The following is a 21,925-nucleotide window of genomic DNA, read 5'->3' on the forward strand; positions in this document are numbered from 1 at the left end:
AAACAAGAGAAATGATTGCAAATTAACTAACCAAGACTTATGCTCATAGCTTTCTTGTTACCAAGAAACAGGAGAAACGTGAACTCTACTCTCACTCTCCCTGTGATATTCAGTTCACATCTGGACTTTTAGCCACTGCCCTAATGAGCAAGGAGTCATATACATTACATGGGGATACAGCAAAGCAATGAGTTGATGATCATGTGGAACAGCTTTCCTTACCATTAGCTTTGTGTTGGATCAAATATTGGCCTTTAAAGAACTTGCACGTTGAATTATCTCCTTTACAAACTCCGCAAGCATCCAATACAGCTTTGGAACCAAGTCCACGATCACACCCTACTTGCTGCAACCGAAAAGGCACAAGTGAAGGACACAGACACCAGGGAATTTGAAGAACCAGCTGCATTTTCCATAAAGGAGTAAATTGCCCACTTAAAAACCCCCAGACATTTGGATTGTAAGAAACTTCATTTTATCTTACTTCACATATTCCATCAATGCAAACATCATATTTATTGGGAGAACACAGAGTTCCATCCTTCACTTTGCTAGACATCGCAAAGAAAAAGTCAAAGTCTTCAGCTGTGCAATACAGTTTACATCTATCTTCCTCTGGGAAAAAAACAGACAAACAAGTAACTATTAGCAGACCTGCAGCACAGTTAAAAAAAAAACCCACCCTGTCATTTTTTCTTCCTGCATCCTAGACGACAAGGATTAATTGTATGTGGTGAAGTATCAGGACCCCACAGTGGGCAGAAATACAGCCAAATACAGTAGCTTGTATTATGCTATTCTAAAAGAACACGTGGTTTTGTCTATAAACAGAATTAAGAATTCAAAACCAGCACGTAAACATACGCATTGCATTAGCTCTGCTGATGTGGCCCTGATTTCAGTTCCACTGGTTCAGTTTCAAATTTCATTTTTTATTGAAAGACATGGGAGATTGTAATAATTTTATCTATTTTTTTTAGTTAAAATTTGAAAAAGATATGAGATGATACAAACAATGTTCAGCTGAAAGCTAGGACTGGGGCCAGATTTTCTCCTAACAGAAGTGCTTTTCCTTGAAAAAATCCCAACCATTGTCAATCAGATTTCTTCTTATAAATGGATGGTATGTTATGCATGTAAAGGGCTGATAAATTCTACTTAGACAAAACAAGTCATGCAATTGTAAATATTGTCCCAATTGCTGAAATGCACAATTCTAATATAAATAGTAAGTGTAACAAATAAAACAGTGTAACAAAATGTCAAAGAGCATGAAATTGTATTCAAAATAGTATCCTTTTAATCTTAAATAAGCAGCCAGATTTTCAATAGTGCTTTCTACAGAGACAAGGTATCTGTAGCAATTTTGAAAACCAGATGATATTTTCAGACTATAAATGTAGATCTTGGGGGAGATTTTGAAAAGCAGATAAGAGATTAAGGACAGGCATTTTTAATTCAGCATCACTTGAGGACATCTCGCTTTTGAAAATTATGCCCTTTGTCCCTAATTTTAAGCTCCTATTACTTTTACTAAACACAGCCTCAAGCTTTAAAACCGATGTTGGCTACCCTAATTTCTATTAAACAAGATGCATTGTTGTCCCTATGACACAACATCCATTGTTACATGCTGTGAAACCATATTTCCTCTTTCCTCTGTTCGCATTGGCTGTTTGCACGTAGGTTTCTAAATATCCACAAAAATGCCTGCAAAGACTTTTGAAGAAAATAGAGTCAGGCTATGAATGAAAGTTACGTGTATGTGTGTATATATATCTATATATAATTGTACTCTTAGTGTCGTACATTACACACAAAAGCAAATTTGTACAGGTGCTAAACGAAGCAGCTACAATGTGACATAGTCCAGTCACTTTTATTCAAGTAGTAGCAATTGCAGCTACAAACTGTGCTTTCAAACTGCAGAAAATATTTGCTGTATCTGATAAAAATGAATACTGATTCAAAATATTTGCAAAATTAAGAAATGTATAGTAAAACTAAACTTTGCTTGTAAAAAAGACAAGAAATAGTTATTGAGACCTGAACTTTATAAAGATCTCTTAGTAAAAGATGACTTTAAAAAATATATGCCAGTACATTGTTTGTTTTTCCAGTTCTCATGGGACTATAGCAGCAGAAAAGTCAAAAGGTTGATTTATTGTTACTTTTTGAAATCTGAGAACATTCCAAAGGAAGGAAGATTCTGGTAGTGTTATTGTGGGAGCTCACATTTTCCGTGCTCAGAAATCCATGGAAATTGTTTTGGTTTGGTTTTACACTAACTGATACGTAATAGAAAATGAGAGAGGGGTAGCAACAGCCGGGGAGTCATGCTAAGGACAAAGATGTAAATTCACAACCAAAATCCATTCTGCATGTTCACACAGGCAGTATCACACAGGAACCTGGATTCAACTGTGCCAGAAAGTAAACACATCTCAAATAAGCAAACTGAATTTCTATTGGCTTACATCAGGGTGATATTTGCCCAAAGAATATGGATGAATTACGGCTTATAGCTCGCTTCCTGTAATTGCCTTTGTCCATCAGAGCTGTGGCATAATTACCTTCCACTTTAGTATACGGCTTCCACTTGTAGTACCATCCCCGGAAAGGTTTGCTGTTGTATTCTGCACACTGCTGGGCACGGAAGTCCAAGCTATTTGCTGGACACGGCTGATTATTACAAAGTTGATAAATACGACTGGAACCTTGGCAGAATTTGCCGCCATACTGTGGCCTAAAAAAAAAGAAAAAAAAATTCTTTTGCAAAACCTACTTTGTGCATGATTGGCAAGTTACATGTGTATGAGAACACAGAGAAAATGAGAGAATGTATTGTATTAGATCAGTATTTCTTATACGGGCCATTAATTTTCATGGTTCCTAAAACCAAGCAAAGCAGTTACCATGAATTATCTACTTGGATTGCTGCAAACTCAGCAAAGATGCAAACATCTAGAGGCGAGTCATGTTTTCACTAATCTAAATTTATAGGGCTATTTTGTATTGGTTGGTTTCAGTCTTATTATATAGCTGGTTTTACTCTGCTGTGACCCAGGAATGAACATGTGCAAAGCATTACCTATCACAATGAGAGTTAATAAAGGATAACATAACACTGATCAAACATAAACAGGATGAATAATTACATGTGGTTCTTCATTTGTTTTGTAAATCATTTTGAAAAAATGGGCTTTTAAACAGTTGAAGGAAAAAAGGACTGTGCATAGTTGTCCTGCTTTAGGAAAATGTTGGGATTCATGGATAGCTTTAAACATGCACATCCACTTCAGCAAACCTTACCTGGGCATTTCCCTTAATTTTGGCCAGAATGAAAAGAGCATATTCTATTACTTTGCTAGTATCTCATGTTATCAGAATAAAAGTTTTTTAACTATTTGGTCTATGCACACGACTGTAAAACAATGTGAAATGTAAGACTTGCTCATTTTAAAGTGACTGAGAGGTCCCACAAGCTGATGAGAAATGTATTCACTCACTTTTGTTTTCCTTATGGATCTACATAAGAATTCACTGACGCTATTTTTGCAGTTTCACATGCTCAGATACACATCTGTACTAAGCCAAATCTTCAAAACACCAAATTCTAAGAATCGCTTGTCATATTATGCAATTTCGTGCATCAAGTGAAAAGAAACATAACAATGCTTCACTTGCACACACTTGTATAATGGCTTCTAAAAGTCAGGAAATGTATGTACTTGGAAGACAAGCTATAATCTTTCAGTGGTCAGCTTGCCCATGTAACACACATTTTAGGAAAAAAAGTAGAATAATATGAAAATACCGAATAATAATAATATATTAACTAACTAATAATTAATAGTGAATAATAATAGTATAAAATACACTTGCAACGTATTGTTTGTTTAAATCCCTAAACACTATAACTATTCCTCATAGCAACTATCCCATGCAACCTCTCTTGATGTGCATTTGACTGGAGTAATATGGAGACAGCTTGGTGCAACCTGGCTGAGAAAATCCAGGAGCTTTTTCTGTTTGCTTTATTATAAATTTTAACCCTCATATGTCTAACCCACTAAGCAAGCTGGGGCTTGGGTTTTTTGAATGTATACAGTGTCTGCCTTTTCCAGAACTCTGGGCTACAAAACAGTCTTTCAAAGGAAGAGGTGGAAACCCACCAGCTACTCTATTTAAAACTGGGTTAAAGCATCAGCAAAATGTATTGTGGAAAAATCCAACTACTTCCAGTGACTTTTCTTGAGGTCACCTACTAGCTATGCTGAAACTGGGTATAATGGCAAAGGTCTTAAAAGAAAGAGAGATTTTCTGTCCTACGTGATGGCAATTCAGTCTGTGAAGTGCAGGGAGGATGTGTAACATCAGTGAAGTCAGGGAGTATTTATGTTGACTTTGTGCAATTGGTGAGAGCTTTGCATTAAGGCAGCCAAACCGTTGGGTCCTTAATTCTCTACAGACTCTCCTTACAGATTCAGCACATGTATAATTTTTGACCTCCTTCAGCCCCAGAGAACAAATCTGTTTTAGTGTAAGAAAAAGAAGCAACCTCCTTCCAAGTAAATGCCACCAAACAAGCGATATAATAGAACTATTTATGGCTAGATCATGACTTCTAGCCACAGTCTTGCATTTGAGGATGGTATAAAATTCCACCAAACTAAGGCAGCACTGAAAGAGGCGTTCTGTTTCCCAGCTCTGTTACAGCATTTTAATATTACAGTACACTCCCATTACTGAAACTGTTGGCCAGAGAGTTATGGAAACATCCCCACCTTCTTTTTTACCAACAAGATGTCAGTAAGAGTTAAGTAATTGACAGGAAACTAGATGTAGATCTACAAAACCAAATTTCTGAGAAAAGACTATTATCTACACTGACAAAATCATGCTTTTATTGGTGACATTTTTACCATCAGTAGATTTTGGTTTGATTGCCTATAGAAGCTTTGGCAGTGTAACTGCGCTTACAACGGAAAGCTTTGCACAGAGGGGATTCCAGTGTTTCCATAGTGGTACAGTGCTCCTAATATAGATAGAGCCTAAACTTTTCATTCATCTGTGTACCTCCGCAGTGTTGGCACCCACAGATAACTGCATGAATAGGTGCTGTTAGGCCTTGTTGAGGATAGTTGGAAAAGGGAGAAATTTGGTGAGAAAGGCCAGCAAAAGAACAGTCTCCAAAGAATGATTTGTAAAACGAGTGTAAGTGCAAAGATGTAAATACTGCACTTCACATAAGACTCAAATATTAAAACGCTACAAGAGTAGCTTAAATTAATTCTGCAGTACCCTTTAAAAATGCACTTCATGAACAACAAAAGTAAAATGGATATTCACTGCAGTGCAACAAGGAGAGCAAGAAATCCTGAAATTAATCTGATCAAGGAAAGTATTTTATGCATTACATTTATGCTGAAATTCTGGACTCCTCTGGTTTTTTGTGTTTTTTAGTAATGTAAATTCAAGCGAGAACATTTATGCTCATATTATGGCCAAACTATGATACTATCACAAAGCTAGACTATTTTATTCTGCGTGAATTTGAAAGATCTACAAGGTCTTTCACAGTCTTAATTTTTAATTAGTATTTTAAATGGCATCATTACTTCGCATCAGTGTACGTCTGCATTGTCTGTAATCACTGTTACAGATACTGTACACAAGATATTAAAAAGATGCATTCAAGCAATTTTGATTTAGTCTTTTGATTGCAGACGTGCCTAAAACTCCGTTCTACTCTTACTGAACAATGCACTATTGTGAAGTGGGTAGCATGCAGTCCCACAAATACAATTTAGGTATTAATTTAAATCTCTCAGGCACTCTTCAGGTTCTTTCCAAGCTAAACTATTAAATTTGTAATCTATTTGTATCCTGGAAAAGTACCTCAACTGCAAAATGTTGTGATGTATGAAAACCAGATCCATGAAATTACACTGACAATTTACAGAAACATAATGATTTTAGCAAATCTGCATAGTTCTGTGTTCTACAGATGACCTCTATAGGTGTTGGATAGTATGAATTCGAACATAACTCTGGTGGTAATTCAGAAGCCATACCCAGAGCTGTTTGGGTGTGGTCACAAGATCTGTCTTAAAACTGTCAAGAGAAAGGGAATTGAATTGGTTGGATATTATTTGCAGGAGGAGAATTTCACATACAAACACAGGTAATGAGACCTTCATAAGCAGCAGCCTGAATTGGTGTTCTTCACCTGTCTTTGGGCTGTGATAAGATATGTCACCTTTAAAATCACTGGAAACCTAGAAATCTCCCTCAGTGTTCATAAGAAGTCAGTTACTTTGAAAATCCACCACTTCTTTAAAGACCTAATTCTAGAGTCCAGTCAGTTCTTCAGAGATCCACACGCCTTGTTCTAGTCTCTTACAGAAATATATTTTATTCACTGCCATTCTCAAAATTTTGCTATCCAAAATTGTCTATCAAGCTTTTGAACAAAATAAATGTTAGCTCCTACACAAATCTGGATTAGGAAAAGTGAAATAAATATATTACATATGAAATAATACATATATATGTACTAAAATATATAAACATCTGAAATATATTGCGGAAGTTCAAAAAGAAAGAAATCATCATTCTTTGTTTATCTGTAGAGGTGAACAATGAAGAGTGACTACGTTATAAATCGTTCCACGTGGTGTAACATTGACAATGCTTAGTGTCATTTTTCTAATGATTCCACATCTATACAAAAGTGCTGTGATGGGAAATACAGCTACCTGGATATCTGTACACTGTTATGTGGATGGCTTACTTATAGTCCTGTCATTTCATCACTCTAACTCTGAGAGGGATTTATAGTATCTTCTCTTTGCTCTAACTGAATTATCACTCATATAATAAAATTAGATTTAGTATAAACATGATCAAGTTCTGGTATCAAGTCTTGCATCAAGTCTTATTGTAATCAAAAGAGACATATCACTCTGAATGCAAGTTTTAAATACATAATGCTACAGTAACAGACACCCTTCATGTTAAAGAGCTTCTGTTTGAAGACCACTGGAAATCATTATCCGTTATAATAGCGCACCAAACAGAAACATTGCAACTACTGGACATTCTTCTGTCACACTGGGAGAGCAAGGGAAGGCTTATGAATAAATGCAAAGAACAATGTGCATACATACAGATTTAGCAGGGAAAATCAAACCAGGGACCAAAGCAGGAAGACCAAAGTGTATGAATGACATGTAACTGAGACCCTGCATTCTCTTGCTAAATAGTTTAATAAAGGAAACTATGCAAGTAATTTTATTTATCTAACTACACTGAGAAACAACAGAAAAGGTTGAGAAAATGCTCTTCTATGGATCTGCAAAAATTGGCTTGACTGAGTGAGGGTAATAAAGACTATTTTAACTAACTCACATTTTCCTATAACATAGTATATGAAGCGTGGATATTATTACTGCAGCACTGTATAGTAGGTGTGAGGCTTCTTTACAGCCTCATATAAACTGTGTCATATTTTCTCTGTTTTTTATTACTGCAGTTTAAATGCTGCTTTTATTGTGTGCAATGAAGAATACATGTGTCTATGCCTGTTAAAGTTGTGTATGAAATAAAACAGTGAAATCCTTTTTTTTTTCTTTTAAGTTGAAGTGAATTGTGTACTTGGGAAAGATGCTGGTCAGATAGCACTTTACCTCGACTTTGAAATCGTATTGGAAGGAATAGTAGTATTTACAGTGATTAGGCATTCACTAGAGGCAAATACCAGAAATGTTTCATGAGTTAGCATAAAATTCTAGGGTTCAGCGACTTTATTCTGACCTGTGAAACATAAAAGAATGCCAAGAACGTGACAGACATAGAAAGACATCTATCTACAACCATTTTGATACTGACTTTAAACATTTTTGGTTTATTATCCTGGATAATACGATCTCATCAGAAGTCTTAATAGCTTTTAAGTCCTTTTTCCTTTGTTCTTAAATTATTAGGTGTGAATAAGTCTGTGGTGTTTCACTGCTTCTGCAAGTATTTGATAAACTGTGCTGTCACAAAATAAATTGAGAAAGTTGGGCTGTAGATATTCTAGTACTCTAACAGTCTTCAGACAGCCACTAGTTTCTAGCATCAGGACATATTTCTGTCTTTCAGCTGCTGACTGGTCATATCGGACATGAAAGAAAGGTCTTAGAAACATTTTCACATGTACTATTGCCCTACAGAAATGGACTCTGTTTTGTTTGTTTGTTTTTTCTAATAAAATAAATAGTTAGTATAAAAATAATACCTTTTCATAGCTATGTCTTACTTTGGATTATCGCAGTGTCTTTCCTGGTATGTGACCCCACCTCCACAAGTGCGAGTACACTCTGACCACTCGGACCAGGCAGACCATTGGCCATTTACAGGCTTGGGTCCATGATCACCATATTTGACACACTGTCCTCTTCGACACCACTGCCAAAAGAATGCAAAAAATATCCCATCAGGGTTAGCGGTACCTAATAGATGCAAAAAAAGAAAAAAATATATATTTAAAAGCTCCATTGCTTAACCCTAATAAACATGAGGTTACCTATTGAACTCAATGAGATAGTTCACAGTAGAACAAGGACTCTGAAGCAGGACATTGATCCACACTGGTATAGATGAGTACTGTCCTAAAATTTGTCCAAGTTCTGAGTTGAAGATCTCTGAGGTACTGTTGGAGAGTGGCTTTTTGGCTTAATCTTCCCCCAAAAATCCATGCTAATTTGGTCCTGTGCTGTCAGAACCTCAAAGTTTCCCATGTAATTTAAAAATAGCCTGATAAAATTCTGCTAACATTTCTCCCTTTTATCAATCAATTATGAAATACTGCATTAGGAGCAAAAGTGAAACAGAACATTTGTCTGTAACTTGAAAATCAAAACAGTATTCTACTGGAAGAAACTTTACAGCAAAAGAAAATATTTTGGGTAACCATAAATGAGTCTAAATTAGAAGGTTCAACTAAAACAAATAATCGTGCTCGTTTAGTAGTGATCACTGATGATAATACGCTTGATGGCCTTAGTCTGCATGGCTTAAGGAATGTTTTTATCGGAGTGGAATTTGAAGCCTTGATCTAACTTCTGTTACAATTAATGGATTTTCTTACTGATTTAGATTTGCCAGATATATCTTGTCTACAGCTCGATGGGAGAGGCATCGCTCCCTAGCATCAGATTGGTGCCACTGTGAGGAGCAGTCTTGACTATGTATCACAATGCAATCTTTTACAGAGCAATCCAGAAGTCCACGATAGCAAACCTGGAGGGATCTGGATAAAATTGGTTTTGACAGGAGCTGGTATTTGATCCAATACAGTCTAAAAACAAGTCAGAATGACATTGTCCTGTTTATAAAACAACTTACCATACTTATACCACAAGAGGTTCCTTCTGCTGCTGGCATGAACTTTGTCTCGCACCTATGGCCCACTTTGTGACACCAGAGAGATTTGCATATATCCTGAAAAGAAAAGGATACTCATTACAACATTCATAATTCCCATTATTTCCCGGTATTTAGAAAGAGTATCAAATGATACATGCCTTTGCTACTTTAAAATCCATATAAATAAAATCTTTTCAGAATTTAGAAAATCCAGTTTAATATTCATAGCACAGCCATATCCTGTATATTGCCTTCTTGTTTATGCATCATTTCATTATATTTTTTTTAAACTATTTTGAGTATAAGACTATAATAGAACAAAAAGTGTTAAAAAGTTCAAGGCTAAAATTTCATCAAGTCTACAGGGACTGTAATACTGTGAAGAGACTAGATTTTCTGAAAAACAGGAGACATCTGGAAACACAGTCTCTTCACAGTGCTGTTCTCTCTCTCTTCTTTGTTTATTAGCTGTAGAAGAAACACAGCTGCCATCACCTGATAAATGTGGTTAGTATAAAATAAATCAAAATACTCCAGGATAATAACAGGAGCAAAAGAAACAACAATACTTCTTTTCAGAATGAGCACTCCAGATTATTTAATAAAATGTCTTCTCTGAAGAGATCGGTCAGGAGTGTGGCAGTCACTAAAATAATGGGTTAATCTAAATTAATCCTTCAGCACAAAGTCGAGTGTAAGTTATGTTTTTATTGTTCTAAAATAACCCTACAGATATTTTCCAGACTTTGCTGTCAATGTGTAAGAGTAAAACAAACCACAAGAAATTTAGTCCTTCTTACCCCACACCCCATGCAAGTTTTGATCCAAACTCTACTGCCTGCTAATAGTAGGCAAGGGCTCATGGGTCTTACGTACTCAACTGCACTCTTATGACTCCTGAAAAGAACACATTTCCTTCTGAAACTCCACTGGGATTGTGATATTCCTCAAAAGAAGCCAGTGCCTTCAAAGCAAATTGCCAAGCAAGATAAGGTAGAGAAATAGCCCAGGCCTCTGAAGAACACTGTATTACTTGTACTTGTTTAGCGTAGTGCAGTTCTCTAATGTAATTTTAACTTTTTAAAAGTATATCAATAAGTACCTTTACAAAGCTGAGGTTGCACAGTTTTGCTTTCATTCCAAATTGCCATTTGCACTGGGTATCAGCATCATAGATCTGCCCTGGCAGTTTGTCAGGGTATTTATACTGTCCTGTTTGCTTAGGTTCATCAATCAGGCAGGCAGCTTGAGCTGTACTATAATGAGAATGTATATTAATCATGACTATGATCTTTATATCAAAATATTTTAATTTGCTACAGACCAGCAAAAACACATAATATGGTATACAATACCTTTAACTAGCTTTAGAGGTATGCACTGAAATGAGAATATCTGCTTGCAGGACCCAAAAGATCTTGACATCTTGTTGGTAGCCTGACCTGCAAAGTTTTAAGGAAGCAGGATTTTCCAGGCTTTGGGACTGTTGTGACAACAAGAAAGAATGACGTCAAATACTTTTCCTCCCTTTATTCCAGCGTAACCAAGAGCAAGGTGATCTAGTCTGCTTCTTTCCCTTAAATGGATTCCCAAAATCAGGAATCAACAGGCACACTGTCTCACGTCAGCATTCGCTTTGCATGGACTGACAGAAGGCTGCTGCAGCTTGTGTGCTTTGGGTTGGCTTCGTCCAGCATAAGACCAAAGGTACCCTATGGTCTACTTTTTTCCTTTGTACGTGCCTGAGAACCCACGAATACAGAAGGTCACTCTCTATGCTGGATTTATCTTCCAAGGGTAAGTCTCTTGGACCATACTGCGCGCCGGAGGGCTCATGTGACTTTCCAGGTTGCAATTTGCTTGCGTATTCAGAATATGTTGCACCATTGCAGCAGAAAAAAATCACCAGAATTCTGTCACCTGTCCTGACCACTACTCTAAGACACTAACTTGGAATTCAAGGATCAGATCCACCGAACTATCTAAGTGCTTGATTCTAACTCTAAGGAGTCAATATCTAAAATACCTGTATTGGATCTGGGTCTTAGTACAACCTGCACATTTTTTAGTAATCATGTATAGTCTACCCATGTACGACAAACAAAATAAAAGGAAAGTTGTACAGGAAAGGACTGCAATTCTGATGACATTAAACATAGACCAAAAACCAGCCCTTTAAAAGCATCACTGAGTAATGCCAACATGCTGGAGAAATAATTGGAATCTTTCTCTTTTTCCTTTTTTCCCCCCAAGAAACGGTATATGAAAAATGTAAAATGTTCTTACTCATGACATGAGCTAGATCAAGAGAGAAACTCCAGTGAGAAAGGCCACTAATGTTAATTTACATTTTGTAATGACTTTGGTACCACTGTGTCTGCCCTCTTTTGTGTTCACTTCCTACTAATTCTCTAATAAACCTAGCTGCTGACAGGAATGCCTGGGAAAGAACGGTACGCCAGTCATTACTGCAGCATATTCATGGAGGGTGAAATTCATTCTTTTGAAACAAGGCAGGACAAAAATGCTTATACGCCATACCACCTACACGCTTCATAGGTCCAAGTGTGTGGGCTCAAATAGTACATTGGTTTGAGCACATTTCAAAAGAGGTGGATTTCACACTTAAGTAATTTTTATGCCTGTTCAGGAATTCAAGCCCAGTTACTAAAGATACGTTTCCTGGCACCGGCCCAGATTTACATCTGACCTACCTGAGAAATTTGTTGAGATACTGCCTGCTGCATACAGACCAAGAAAACACTCCATTGTTTCCTGTGAGTGTAGGAGACATAATATTACCCTCAGCTTTTCTACAAGGATTTCCTTCTCCATCATGAATCATACCAAAGCTGAAAAGAGAACCGTTCATAAGAGTGAAAATCTAGAATAATCAGAAGCAAGACAAAATTTGGGGCAGAATAAACACTTTCTGGGTAACAGCTCTATGCTTGAACTCCACAGGGAATGTGGAATTCATCCCTTTCATTCTAAAGGGATGAAAACATATGCACCATACAAATAACATCAGTATGAAACAAGCTCCAATTAATGACATTCAAATTTTATTGTCATCATACACTTGTCTGATCAGAAAAAGATAGTCAAGTTTCAAGAAAGCCCCACACTGTTGATGCACAGGAGCTCTGCAATGCGAGCTAATGACAAGACGCCGGCACGTAAGTACCAGAGCTGCAGGCTGTCAGAAGTTTTACAGTGCAACCATCTCTCTTCCCTGGAGGAGGAAAGTTTTGTGGTGAGATGGATGGCAGTAGTGGATCTTATGTTCAGTCACACTTGTACTTGCCTATAAATCTATCAGCTGAAAACATGCATACAATTGGAGCCTTTCTTTGCTTAGTGACAATGTCTGTTACCAGGAACGGTGTGGAGATCAGAATCCAGGGAAATACCAGTGTTACACAGCTGTAAGAATATAACATAACTGTCCTCCTAACAGGAGGGAAGAACTATATAGCTGCATTCAATCTGTAGCAAAAAAAGTGGGATTGAATGAATAGAATGCAAGGCATGAATACAAAAATATGATTCCTTTTCTAATTTTGGCCAGTAACTTGCTATATTATCCCAGGCAAATCACTTTCTTTTCCTTGCCTTTGTTATACTGTCACTTTGTCCAGATTGTGACCTCTTTAGTGGGAATACCGCCTCTTACTGGGTGCTTTGCTCAGCCTACAGCGTCACGAGGCCCTGCTTTCACTAGGAGACATGTTAGGATAATATAAAGCAATAATAAAAGTCACATTAAAAATGATAAATTACGTGGAACTTATGTATATAATAAAGCAAATTTTCAAGTTTTTTCCTTTACTGTTTTACATTTACTTACTGTATGGGACATCTGTGAATTTCAATGTGTTTTGAATAGGAATTTCATAATCTGTTACTTCAACATCATAGTACATTGGTGACTTTATGAATATAATCTGTGTACATGCAGGGAATATCTAATTTAATGGACTTGATCCTTTACTGTTACAAATCATTGCAGGCTCATCAGTGTTAATGCATGTGTTGCCACCAGCTGAGGCTCCAAACCTGCTAAGATATATGGCTCCTTCTATAAATGGACAAAAAAAGTCCCAACTGAGCTAGTATTTTAGAATCCTTCATAAAATACTAACTTGGTTTACATGCATTGCAGCTGAAGAATCCACAGTTTATATACCCACTGACACAATGGGCTCTGAATTCCTGAAGGGACTGTTCAGCTTTTAGGTAAAAACACAAACTACTTAAAGAAAACCATTGAAATGCTTAAGACCTGAAGCTACTCAGTGGATCACAAAGTGTGATCTATACAGTATATAATATTCTCCTACTATGAAATCCTCAGGTTAATATATTCACAGTGGACCTCAGCACCTCCAAGGCTGTCACAAGTCTTTTTTTCTTCCAGGAATCTCTGTATCACAGAGACGAAATTCTGTTGTCTTACATCACATACTTGGTAGTCTCAGGAATATGAATAGAAACAAATGATAATAAAGACTTTTTTTATATGGCACAGACTTTTTTTCAGCAGATAAGACACATTCTACTAGACAGGAATATGGAAGCATACAAAACAAAGGCTGAATAATATGAGAATCAAAGGAAGTGGTGAAAAAGAACAAAACATTAAAAGATTTCCAAGCATACTTTCTCCAAGCAAGTAAGAAAATAAATAGGAAGGAAGGACATTAGGAGACTAAAGGGGATAATTATTGAAAAATAAGATATGTTTCCATTCACTTACATATTTATTTATAGAAGGAGAATGTAAGACTCATGAAACTTACTTGTGTCCAGATTCATGAGCAATTGTAAAAGCCAGTCCAAGGCCCGTATCTTCATTAATGGTGCAACTACGGTATTTACTGCACATGCCACTGATAGGTGCAAATCCTGAAGGAAGGAAGCAGTAGAACAGCTTGTTCCTCTACAAAATTCCAAAAATATATATCATCTGCACTGGTCCTAAAAACCCAGTCTATTGTGATGCATGAAGATGGTTGTCTACTTCATCAGGTTTATCATGGAGGAGTTACAGCAGACTTTTATTTGACAACAAAGCGAGTCCTGTATAAGAAGTATAAATAAAATCTAACCTCCCAAAGTACACTTTACTTGTAAAGATTATTTCCCTTCCTCATGCCTTTACTGCTTCCAAATTAGGGAGGAATCCCATTCAAAATCTCAAGTAGTCACAAAAAAAAAAAAATAAAAAAAATCCAAGTGGTCAGAAATAGTCTCAAAATCAAAAATATTCCTTGAAGAGATGACAACCCAAAAGGACGTCTTCAGATAGCTTATTTTGCCACTTTTTCTGGGGCAATGATACCATTAATTCTCTTTTCTTCTAGGTACATCAAAGACAAATATGTTAAAATAATACTATTCTTTCCTCTATAGGCAGGCTAACATTATGTGCAAAACTGGACTTTTTTATTTTAAAACATTTTGGTTTCCATGAGTCAAGATGCTGCTGTTGATACCTACTAGATTATCAGAAGTGTTTTCATATCATACCTAAAGTATCACAGGGCTCATTTTTCCAGGAGCAGATATCAAAACCCGTAAGCAAGATGGCATGGTCATGGCGCTTTCCATTCTTCCCAACCAGAGCAGATTGCCATTGACAAAAGCTGTTCAGTGACTGGTCTGCATGGTGGTTAATCAGTAATCCACCCTGTAGTAGATATTTCACAGACACAGAAATAATGTGCTTCCATCAGTACTTGAGAAAGGTGATTGGAAGAATAAGAGATCATTAGGGAAAAGGAAATTACTTTTTCATACGTGTTCTACATAAACTCATGCATTACTGTGTTAACTGATGACAAATTCAGTTGATGAATAAATCTATTACAATTGTAAAATAAAACTGCACCTCTCCCCAGACACAGATATTGTCAAAGCCAGTGGTTGGCATCACAGTGTACAAATATATTTGATTCCTGATAAAGCTGAACACTAAACAATTTTTAATCTTGTGATTAAAATGTTTGGAGATTTCTGTGAAGGAAAAGTTTTATCCAAGTGGATCAACCTATCAGAAATTTCTTTTCATCAAAAGAGATTTTGTCTTCTTTTGTCTCAGCACCCTTGCCAAAAGAATTGGCTCCACTCCCACCTTTGTTACATACTATATTCAGTTTGGGAGTTTTGACTCCTTCCCCCTTCTGAACATCAGATCTTGGAAAGCCAAGTTCAAAGCCTTTTTATTTATTTAAATACTCCTTAAGTAGATTTCTCATTCCAGCCATTTCTCTTCAAGAAAGTGCTGGAAATTGTTAAGTTTTATCTTACTGGAAGCATTTCAATGTTTCTAAAGAACATTTACATGAAATGAAGATTTTTAGTATCAAAAACCAAGAAGCTGTGAAATGCAGAAAGTGTCATTTTGGAGATTTTGTGATTTTAATCTTTTTCTCATGCTTTACGTCTTATGAAACCTCTAATGAAAGTTTATGTACATAATGTGGGAATACCCAACTCTCCCTGTGAATAGCAGCAAATGAAGTATACCACACAAAATTCTAGCACAACTTACAGGCTCTTGTTCCAAAAGAAGAAGGCTCACAATAATAATGTTTATATCACTTCCAATTGTTCCATCTTTAAACAGACTAGAGACCTGCAATGATTATTGAGGAGGAAATATCATCTACATGTACAACATTTTTTTTGATAGACTAAACATATGTATTGAGTTATTGCATTAGGCTTCAATTTCAAATTGTCCAGTACAAATTCATGGAGTTATATACCTTGTAGGATTAATCCAAAGGGGCTTAATCCAGAAGAATTATGCCCCAAACTACTACATTCAAAGCCCGTCTGAACGCATTCCTGTGTGACCTATTCTAGGTGGTCCTGCTCTGGCAGGGGGGTTGGACTAGATGATCTTTTGAGGTCACTTCCAACCCCTAACACCCCATGATTCTGTGATTTATTCAAAAAACTTGAAAACCTTCTATTGGCTTCAGTGGGCTTTATTCTGTCTTTGGTCTCCTGGATCAAGTGTAATCAAGTTCAAAGTTCAAATTTTGTAGCCACAAAGGAAAACTTATTTCTAGTTAAATTATATTATTTTTCTCACAATAAATTTGTGTTTTCTCAAATAAATATTTTTTTCAAGGAGAGACATCAGACAAAATATAGCAAGCTTCATGATACTAAATGAAATGAAAGTTTTAGTTTCGTAGAATCATAGTTTCAGTGTCTGCCTTTTTTGTACTACACAAGAAGTATTTTAAAATTTTAAGTATTTTCCAATTATTTTTTTTTACCCTACAGTACTGCTGCCAGAGCTGTGATAATCTAAGGATGTACTTTTAAAGAGCTTTTAGATGTAAGTAACACATTAGATGAGGCTTGAAGAAAGTCTTGTGTGAGGTGCCTTTGCTTTTTTTTGTATCATTGTCTAATGAAAGATTCTACTCTGACATAACAATATTCTACATAGAAAAAATACTTCAGTTACACCACATCTTACCATATTCATAACTGTTAAAATGTATGTTGTTACATTTTCCTTGCCATGTTTCTCCAACATTTTTTTATCTGCCACAACAAGGGTTTCAACATTTAGACTTCCATTTTTTTGAATTTTAGCAGACGATCTTTTGAACCTTGCAGAAGTCCCATATTCATCTGAGCGAATGTATGTCTCTTCTGTGGGTGGCTTAGGTGCATCTAAAAGGAAATAAAACTCAGTTTTGGAAAGGGTTCAGATCACCCATGAACAGTTTCATCAGAAAATGAAGCATCACAGGTTTAAAGCCTTAGATTATTTTTACAGCGTGTGATTTAATACTTATGGCTAAGTTCTTGTATATTTATTAAAAAAGACCTGATTCATTCCTGAGGGAAGGATGGCTACAGGGAGAGAAGGAAATGGGAGAACCACATTCGTATGCAATAAGCAGTTTAAAATAAGGGATTAATCTAATAAAATGGTAGCATCTGTGGCAAAAATTACACACAGAATTTTTAACACAGTATCTACATTTTTCCTGTCCTTTTGATAACTTCCTGAGGTGTTTGGCATGTGCTACTTACATAGCAGTTGGTAAAAAAGTCCTTTCCACAACAGATGTCCACCGTCAGCACAGAAAGCAGACACACACTGCAAGTAAGATTCCTGCCAGCCTGCTATTGTGATTGACATTAGACTTCTAGGCGAATTTGCCACTGAGATTGTTCCTGCTGGGAACATATTTATTTAATATAGGGAAAAGTCAGGCAATAGCAAGGAGGGCTTGACAACAGGATACGCACATCCAGCCCACACACCCCAATGCCAGGGTGCACTTTTTCCTCTGTGCTTGTGTAGCACGGTCAATGGCACGGTTAGAGAATGGTCTCTACTCCATTTCTTCAAGGAGCCAGGAAAAGGGAAAAGAAATCTATGTCCTATATCCTATAACGCTCCTGTTATTCATAGCTTCTTTTGCATAAACCTGCGCTGCCTTTGCATCAAGAATTAAATCAAAGGCCACTTTAACATACTATTTGTATAACAATGGGATTTTGTTTGACACAGAATGTAGCATGACACAAATGAGGGAGTCTCAGGTAATTAAAAAAATCCTGCCTGTGCTTCATCAGAAAGTTATTCCAATGACAGAGCTAAAACAGGCGCTACTTCCTTCCATGCCAAACTGGGAAATCAAGAGTACAATAGAATGCACAAGAGTGGTCTGCTTTCAAGAACTAAGTCACTCTGGACTACATTTAACATTGCAAGTGACTGTGTTAGTAAGATTTTAAAATGTATCGCTCATAAACAATTGCCCTTTAGAATCTCAAAGAACTTTTCTCTTCTGGAACCACGTCAAGACATGAAGACAAGCCTCACCCAAGAGTGAAGTGTTCAGTTCAAGGCATACCAGTTTTCATGTATTATTTTGAAGGCAATACAACTTCAAGGCATTTGACTCATAAACCCATGAGCAGTGGACTTTTGGTCCTAAATTAGCTTCACTGCTACTAATAAAACCTAAGCAGCAGCAGTGTTTCAAGCATGATTTACTAACTACAGTCTGGTTAATTCTCATGATCTAAAATCATTTAGATTGTGAAGAAGAGTTTGAAAGATGATTAACTGGCTTCTCTAGTGCTTACCAACTGCCAGCATATGAAATTTTAAAAGATGGTGGGTGGGACAAGTGACTTTCATGACACTAAAAGTGGCAGTGTGCTCTTCCCTCTTAATGTTCAGCAAGTTTGGATTCATTCTTAGATTAGGACAAATTAACCTTGACTAGGCAGTGTTAATAGCAGAAGAGTGCCTTCTGTAAGACTGCATTCTCAATGCCTTTGTTCGTTCAAGCTGAAATTTTCTATTTCAGTGGCCAGATTGGATATTTCTGAAAATTTCAAACGGATATGACTCCAAATCTCAGAACAAGACAGGAAAACAATGTAAGAACTAAAAAGAAAAAAAGAAAATAAAAAGGAAGAAGAAGAAAAAAGTCCCAAATACTCATAGAAGGGGTGTTGCCTTTACTGGACTGATATCTTTTCTTCTACATCCTATATTTGCCCCTACTCAATTAAACAATCACATGTGATTTTATTTGCAGGACTGCATTAATTCAGTGAACATGAGATCATCATGTTTTGTAGATTAACCAACACTGGGCATGGAAATAGGTTGTTATTTTTTAGAACTCCTCCTTTCTTTCTCTCAGAAGGTTACAGGTATGTACTGCATGAAGTGAAAGACTGCAGGATGTGAAAAGAAAGAGTTTTATGGTTAAGGTAATTAAATGCTATCTTGCTTAACCAGATCCTAACAGTGTGTCTGACACTGATTTCCTAAGCAATGATGGGTAAATCACTTATACTAAACTCATCAGAGTTGGGTGCTAATTGCATGTTCTTCATTTCACGTAAACCCAGCTTGAATATGCAGCTAAGATCTCGTAGTTGTAACAGAAATTATTGAATATAGAGATACACATATACAATTACAGGACATATTCTGGTAAGTATTTTTAAAGAAAAACTCAGTTTATCGATTTGGTACCCAGAAGCAATGGTTATTTTTGACCTCTCCTGTGTCTGTGAGTCCCATTTATAAGACAGGAATAATGATAATATCTTCTCACATCCCAGAAGGATATGAAAACACAGTGTTCAAAATGCACTCATTTATTATAGGGATAAGCACCGTGTTAGTGACTCAAGAGGACATGAATAGTTCTAAATTTGAGCAAGCAGTCACAGAGAGTACAGTAAATAAGGCACAAGACCACAGTGGACAATGTAGATAAAATAAAACACTGTAGAGTAGATGAGCTAACTTATCATCATTACCCTCTGCTCTGAAGCAGGCAGCAGGATGACCAGACAGGAGGGAAAAGGAGTATGTAATGAGGTGGTTTTGAACGGCATCAGTGTGCAAATGTTTATAGGTTGAATCAGAGGCTTGTGCATCTGGCGTTTGAGGTCTAGCTTTCAAATCTAGGGAGAAGGATCTTTGAAGAAGCAGTCAATTTTTATTAAGCAGTTATCAGGCCTCAGCCAGGCCCCAGTCTCAGCTAGCCACCTTTTCCAATACCTCCTTTCTCATTCCTTCCCTTTTTTTCTTCCTTACATGTCTTTTCTCTTTCCTCCTTACATGCCTTTTGGAAAAGGAACCTGCTCATTTTCTCAGAACTCAAGCAGGAAGTTGGAAGAATATAACTGGACTGAGACAATGTTTTCAATGCTGTGTGCAGTCCTGGAGACCCTCATTAAGAAACTCAGCTCAGAAGCAGATCAGCTTTCAAAAAGAATCAACTGAATGCTGTAAGCACAGATATAGGGTCCAAGGGGGCTCTAAAATGTTCTGCAATTCGAGGACCTAATGAAGAACTCAGAATAGACCTTGGCAGGATGATATATTCCAATATGTTTTTTAAGAGGTGGCTCCAAAATCTTATTTAAACAATTTACATGGAAGATTCTTTTTGAAGATCTCAGTTGCTGAAAATTTCATTAGCAAATGGTGAGTTCTGAAAGACTAATTCTCTATCCTCTCAGAAATTAACGATTTGGAAGACTTTTTCTCCATCTTCAAACCTAATTAATTATATATTCCCAAAGTAACAGAGAGCAATTCAGGGACTTGGCAGCCATCACTGCAGAATTGCTTATTGAAAACGATGTCAATGTCAAGAAAATTGGGCAAGGGATCTTTTAATCTATGTAGAGAATAAAGAAACTAACAGTGATTCTGATGGCTTAGTAAAACAGATGATGACATCAATTTAAAGGAATAATCAAGTTTCTCATATCTATTTCACTTTCAAAATGTATAATTTAAAATTATTACGTCTCCATCACAAAGGTGTCTGTGCACCCCACCTCAGAATCACCGTACACTCCCTAAGAGCCACTACCTCAAACAAGGAGAGAAAGTTTCCTTACATACATTTCTTGCGACGTCCACAAAAATGTTGCTTTTGAAACCTTCCACGGTGGTAACCATTCGCTTGAGCATGATACTTGTGGGAAGTGTGAATTCTGTGATGACCAAAAGAAAAGTATTTGGGATTGGACTCTACTGTGTACCGGTGCACCTTCTCTTCTGCAGTTCGTTTATATAACACATGAGGATGGTGTCCAGCAGGTGATGTGTAGTTGTGCTCCTGTGCTAGCTGCTGAGGTAATGGAGATATAAGGAACTCGATCTTCTGTGTCCTTATCAAACCTGACTAAAAAAAGAAACAGGCATCACAAATTAGAGAAAATATTGTCAAGGTTCACAGCGGGAACATGCTAGCTCTTAAAGTGATCTCCCTTCAGAGCCTAGACAGATTGAAAGGTACTCCTCTAAATTAGATTTACTCAAGATATAATCTAGATAGTCTTCTCAATTAAAGTATGCATTGTTTCACTCTGGAGGTGACCAGGTTTCACATTTGGTCACAGACGAAACAAGAATGTTGTGGGACTGTCAGCATAGCAGCTTCACACAGTACCATGAATCATTTCACATGAAATATTAATCCATTCTTCACAGTATAGATTCGTTTGTATGTGTGTTTGTGTACAGGATATATAGTCTCACATAAAAAAAGAAAATGTTTTTCGAAAATGCAACTTCTAATAAATACATACATTAGTAAAAAAAAAAAAAATTAATTAAGATTCAGGCTTTTTTTGGAAGAAGATATTACCAGACAGGAATCCCAGACTTAAAGTTACACTGAGTAGAAACATAAGCACAGTACAGTATAGCAGCACAAAGTGGAAGCATCTGAACATTTTAGTACTATCATTCAGTAATCAACTCCCTGCAATTTAATCATCATAAACGCAGCTTAAAATTTATGCGCTCCTACAAAAGAAAACTGATCAGTGCAAGCAAGTATCTGATTGTTTTCCTTCTTGGATCCCTGAAAGACAGAAGTAAGTATGGGAAAACTACACTGCAGTTTTCACATAGTATCTGTGCATAAAACTACACATGTGATGAAGTGTTTCCAGGATCAGGGCCAGGGAAATGTGGGTG

At 36.7% G+C, this 21,925-nt stretch overlaps 1 protein-coding gene across 1 annotated transcript in view; it reads right to left on the reverse strand.

The window, feature by feature from the left end:
- ADAMTS18 (ADAM metallopeptidase with thrombospondin type 1 motif 18) overlaps positions 1-21,925 on the reverse strand; it is a 76,839-nt gene that overhangs the window by 26,437 nt on the left and 28,477 nt on the right. Inside the window, exons 4-15 of the mRNA XM_086469110.1 lie at positions 20,843-21,125; positions 16,916-17,115; positions 15,971-16,054; positions 14,947-15,106; positions 14,217-14,322; positions 12,129-12,266; positions 10,517-10,670; positions 9,394-9,489; positions 8,306-8,454; positions 2,574-2,746; positions 485-615; positions 223-346 (exon numbers count right to left, since the gene is read on the reverse strand). Coding sequence (XP_086325236.1) covers positions 223-346; positions 485-615; positions 2,574-2,746; positions 8,306-8,454; positions 9,394-9,489; positions 10,517-10,670; positions 12,129-12,266; positions 14,217-14,322; positions 14,947-15,106; positions 15,971-16,054; positions 16,916-17,115; positions 20,843-21,125 — 1,798 coding nt within the window. The remainder of the gene's footprint in view (positions 1-222; positions 347-484; positions 616-2,573; positions 2,747-8,305; positions 8,455-9,393; positions 9,490-10,516; positions 10,671-12,128; positions 12,267-14,216; positions 14,323-14,946; positions 15,107-15,970; positions 16,055-16,915; positions 17,116-20,842; positions 21,126-21,925) is intronic.

This window comes from Leptosomus discolor, chromosome 8, assembly GCF_034619465.1.
Source record: "Leptosomus discolor isolate bLepDis1 chromosome 8, bLepDis1.hap2, whole genome shotgun sequence".
NCBI lineage: Eukaryota > Metazoa > Chordata > Aves > Leptosomiformes > Leptosomidae > Leptosomus > Leptosomus discolor.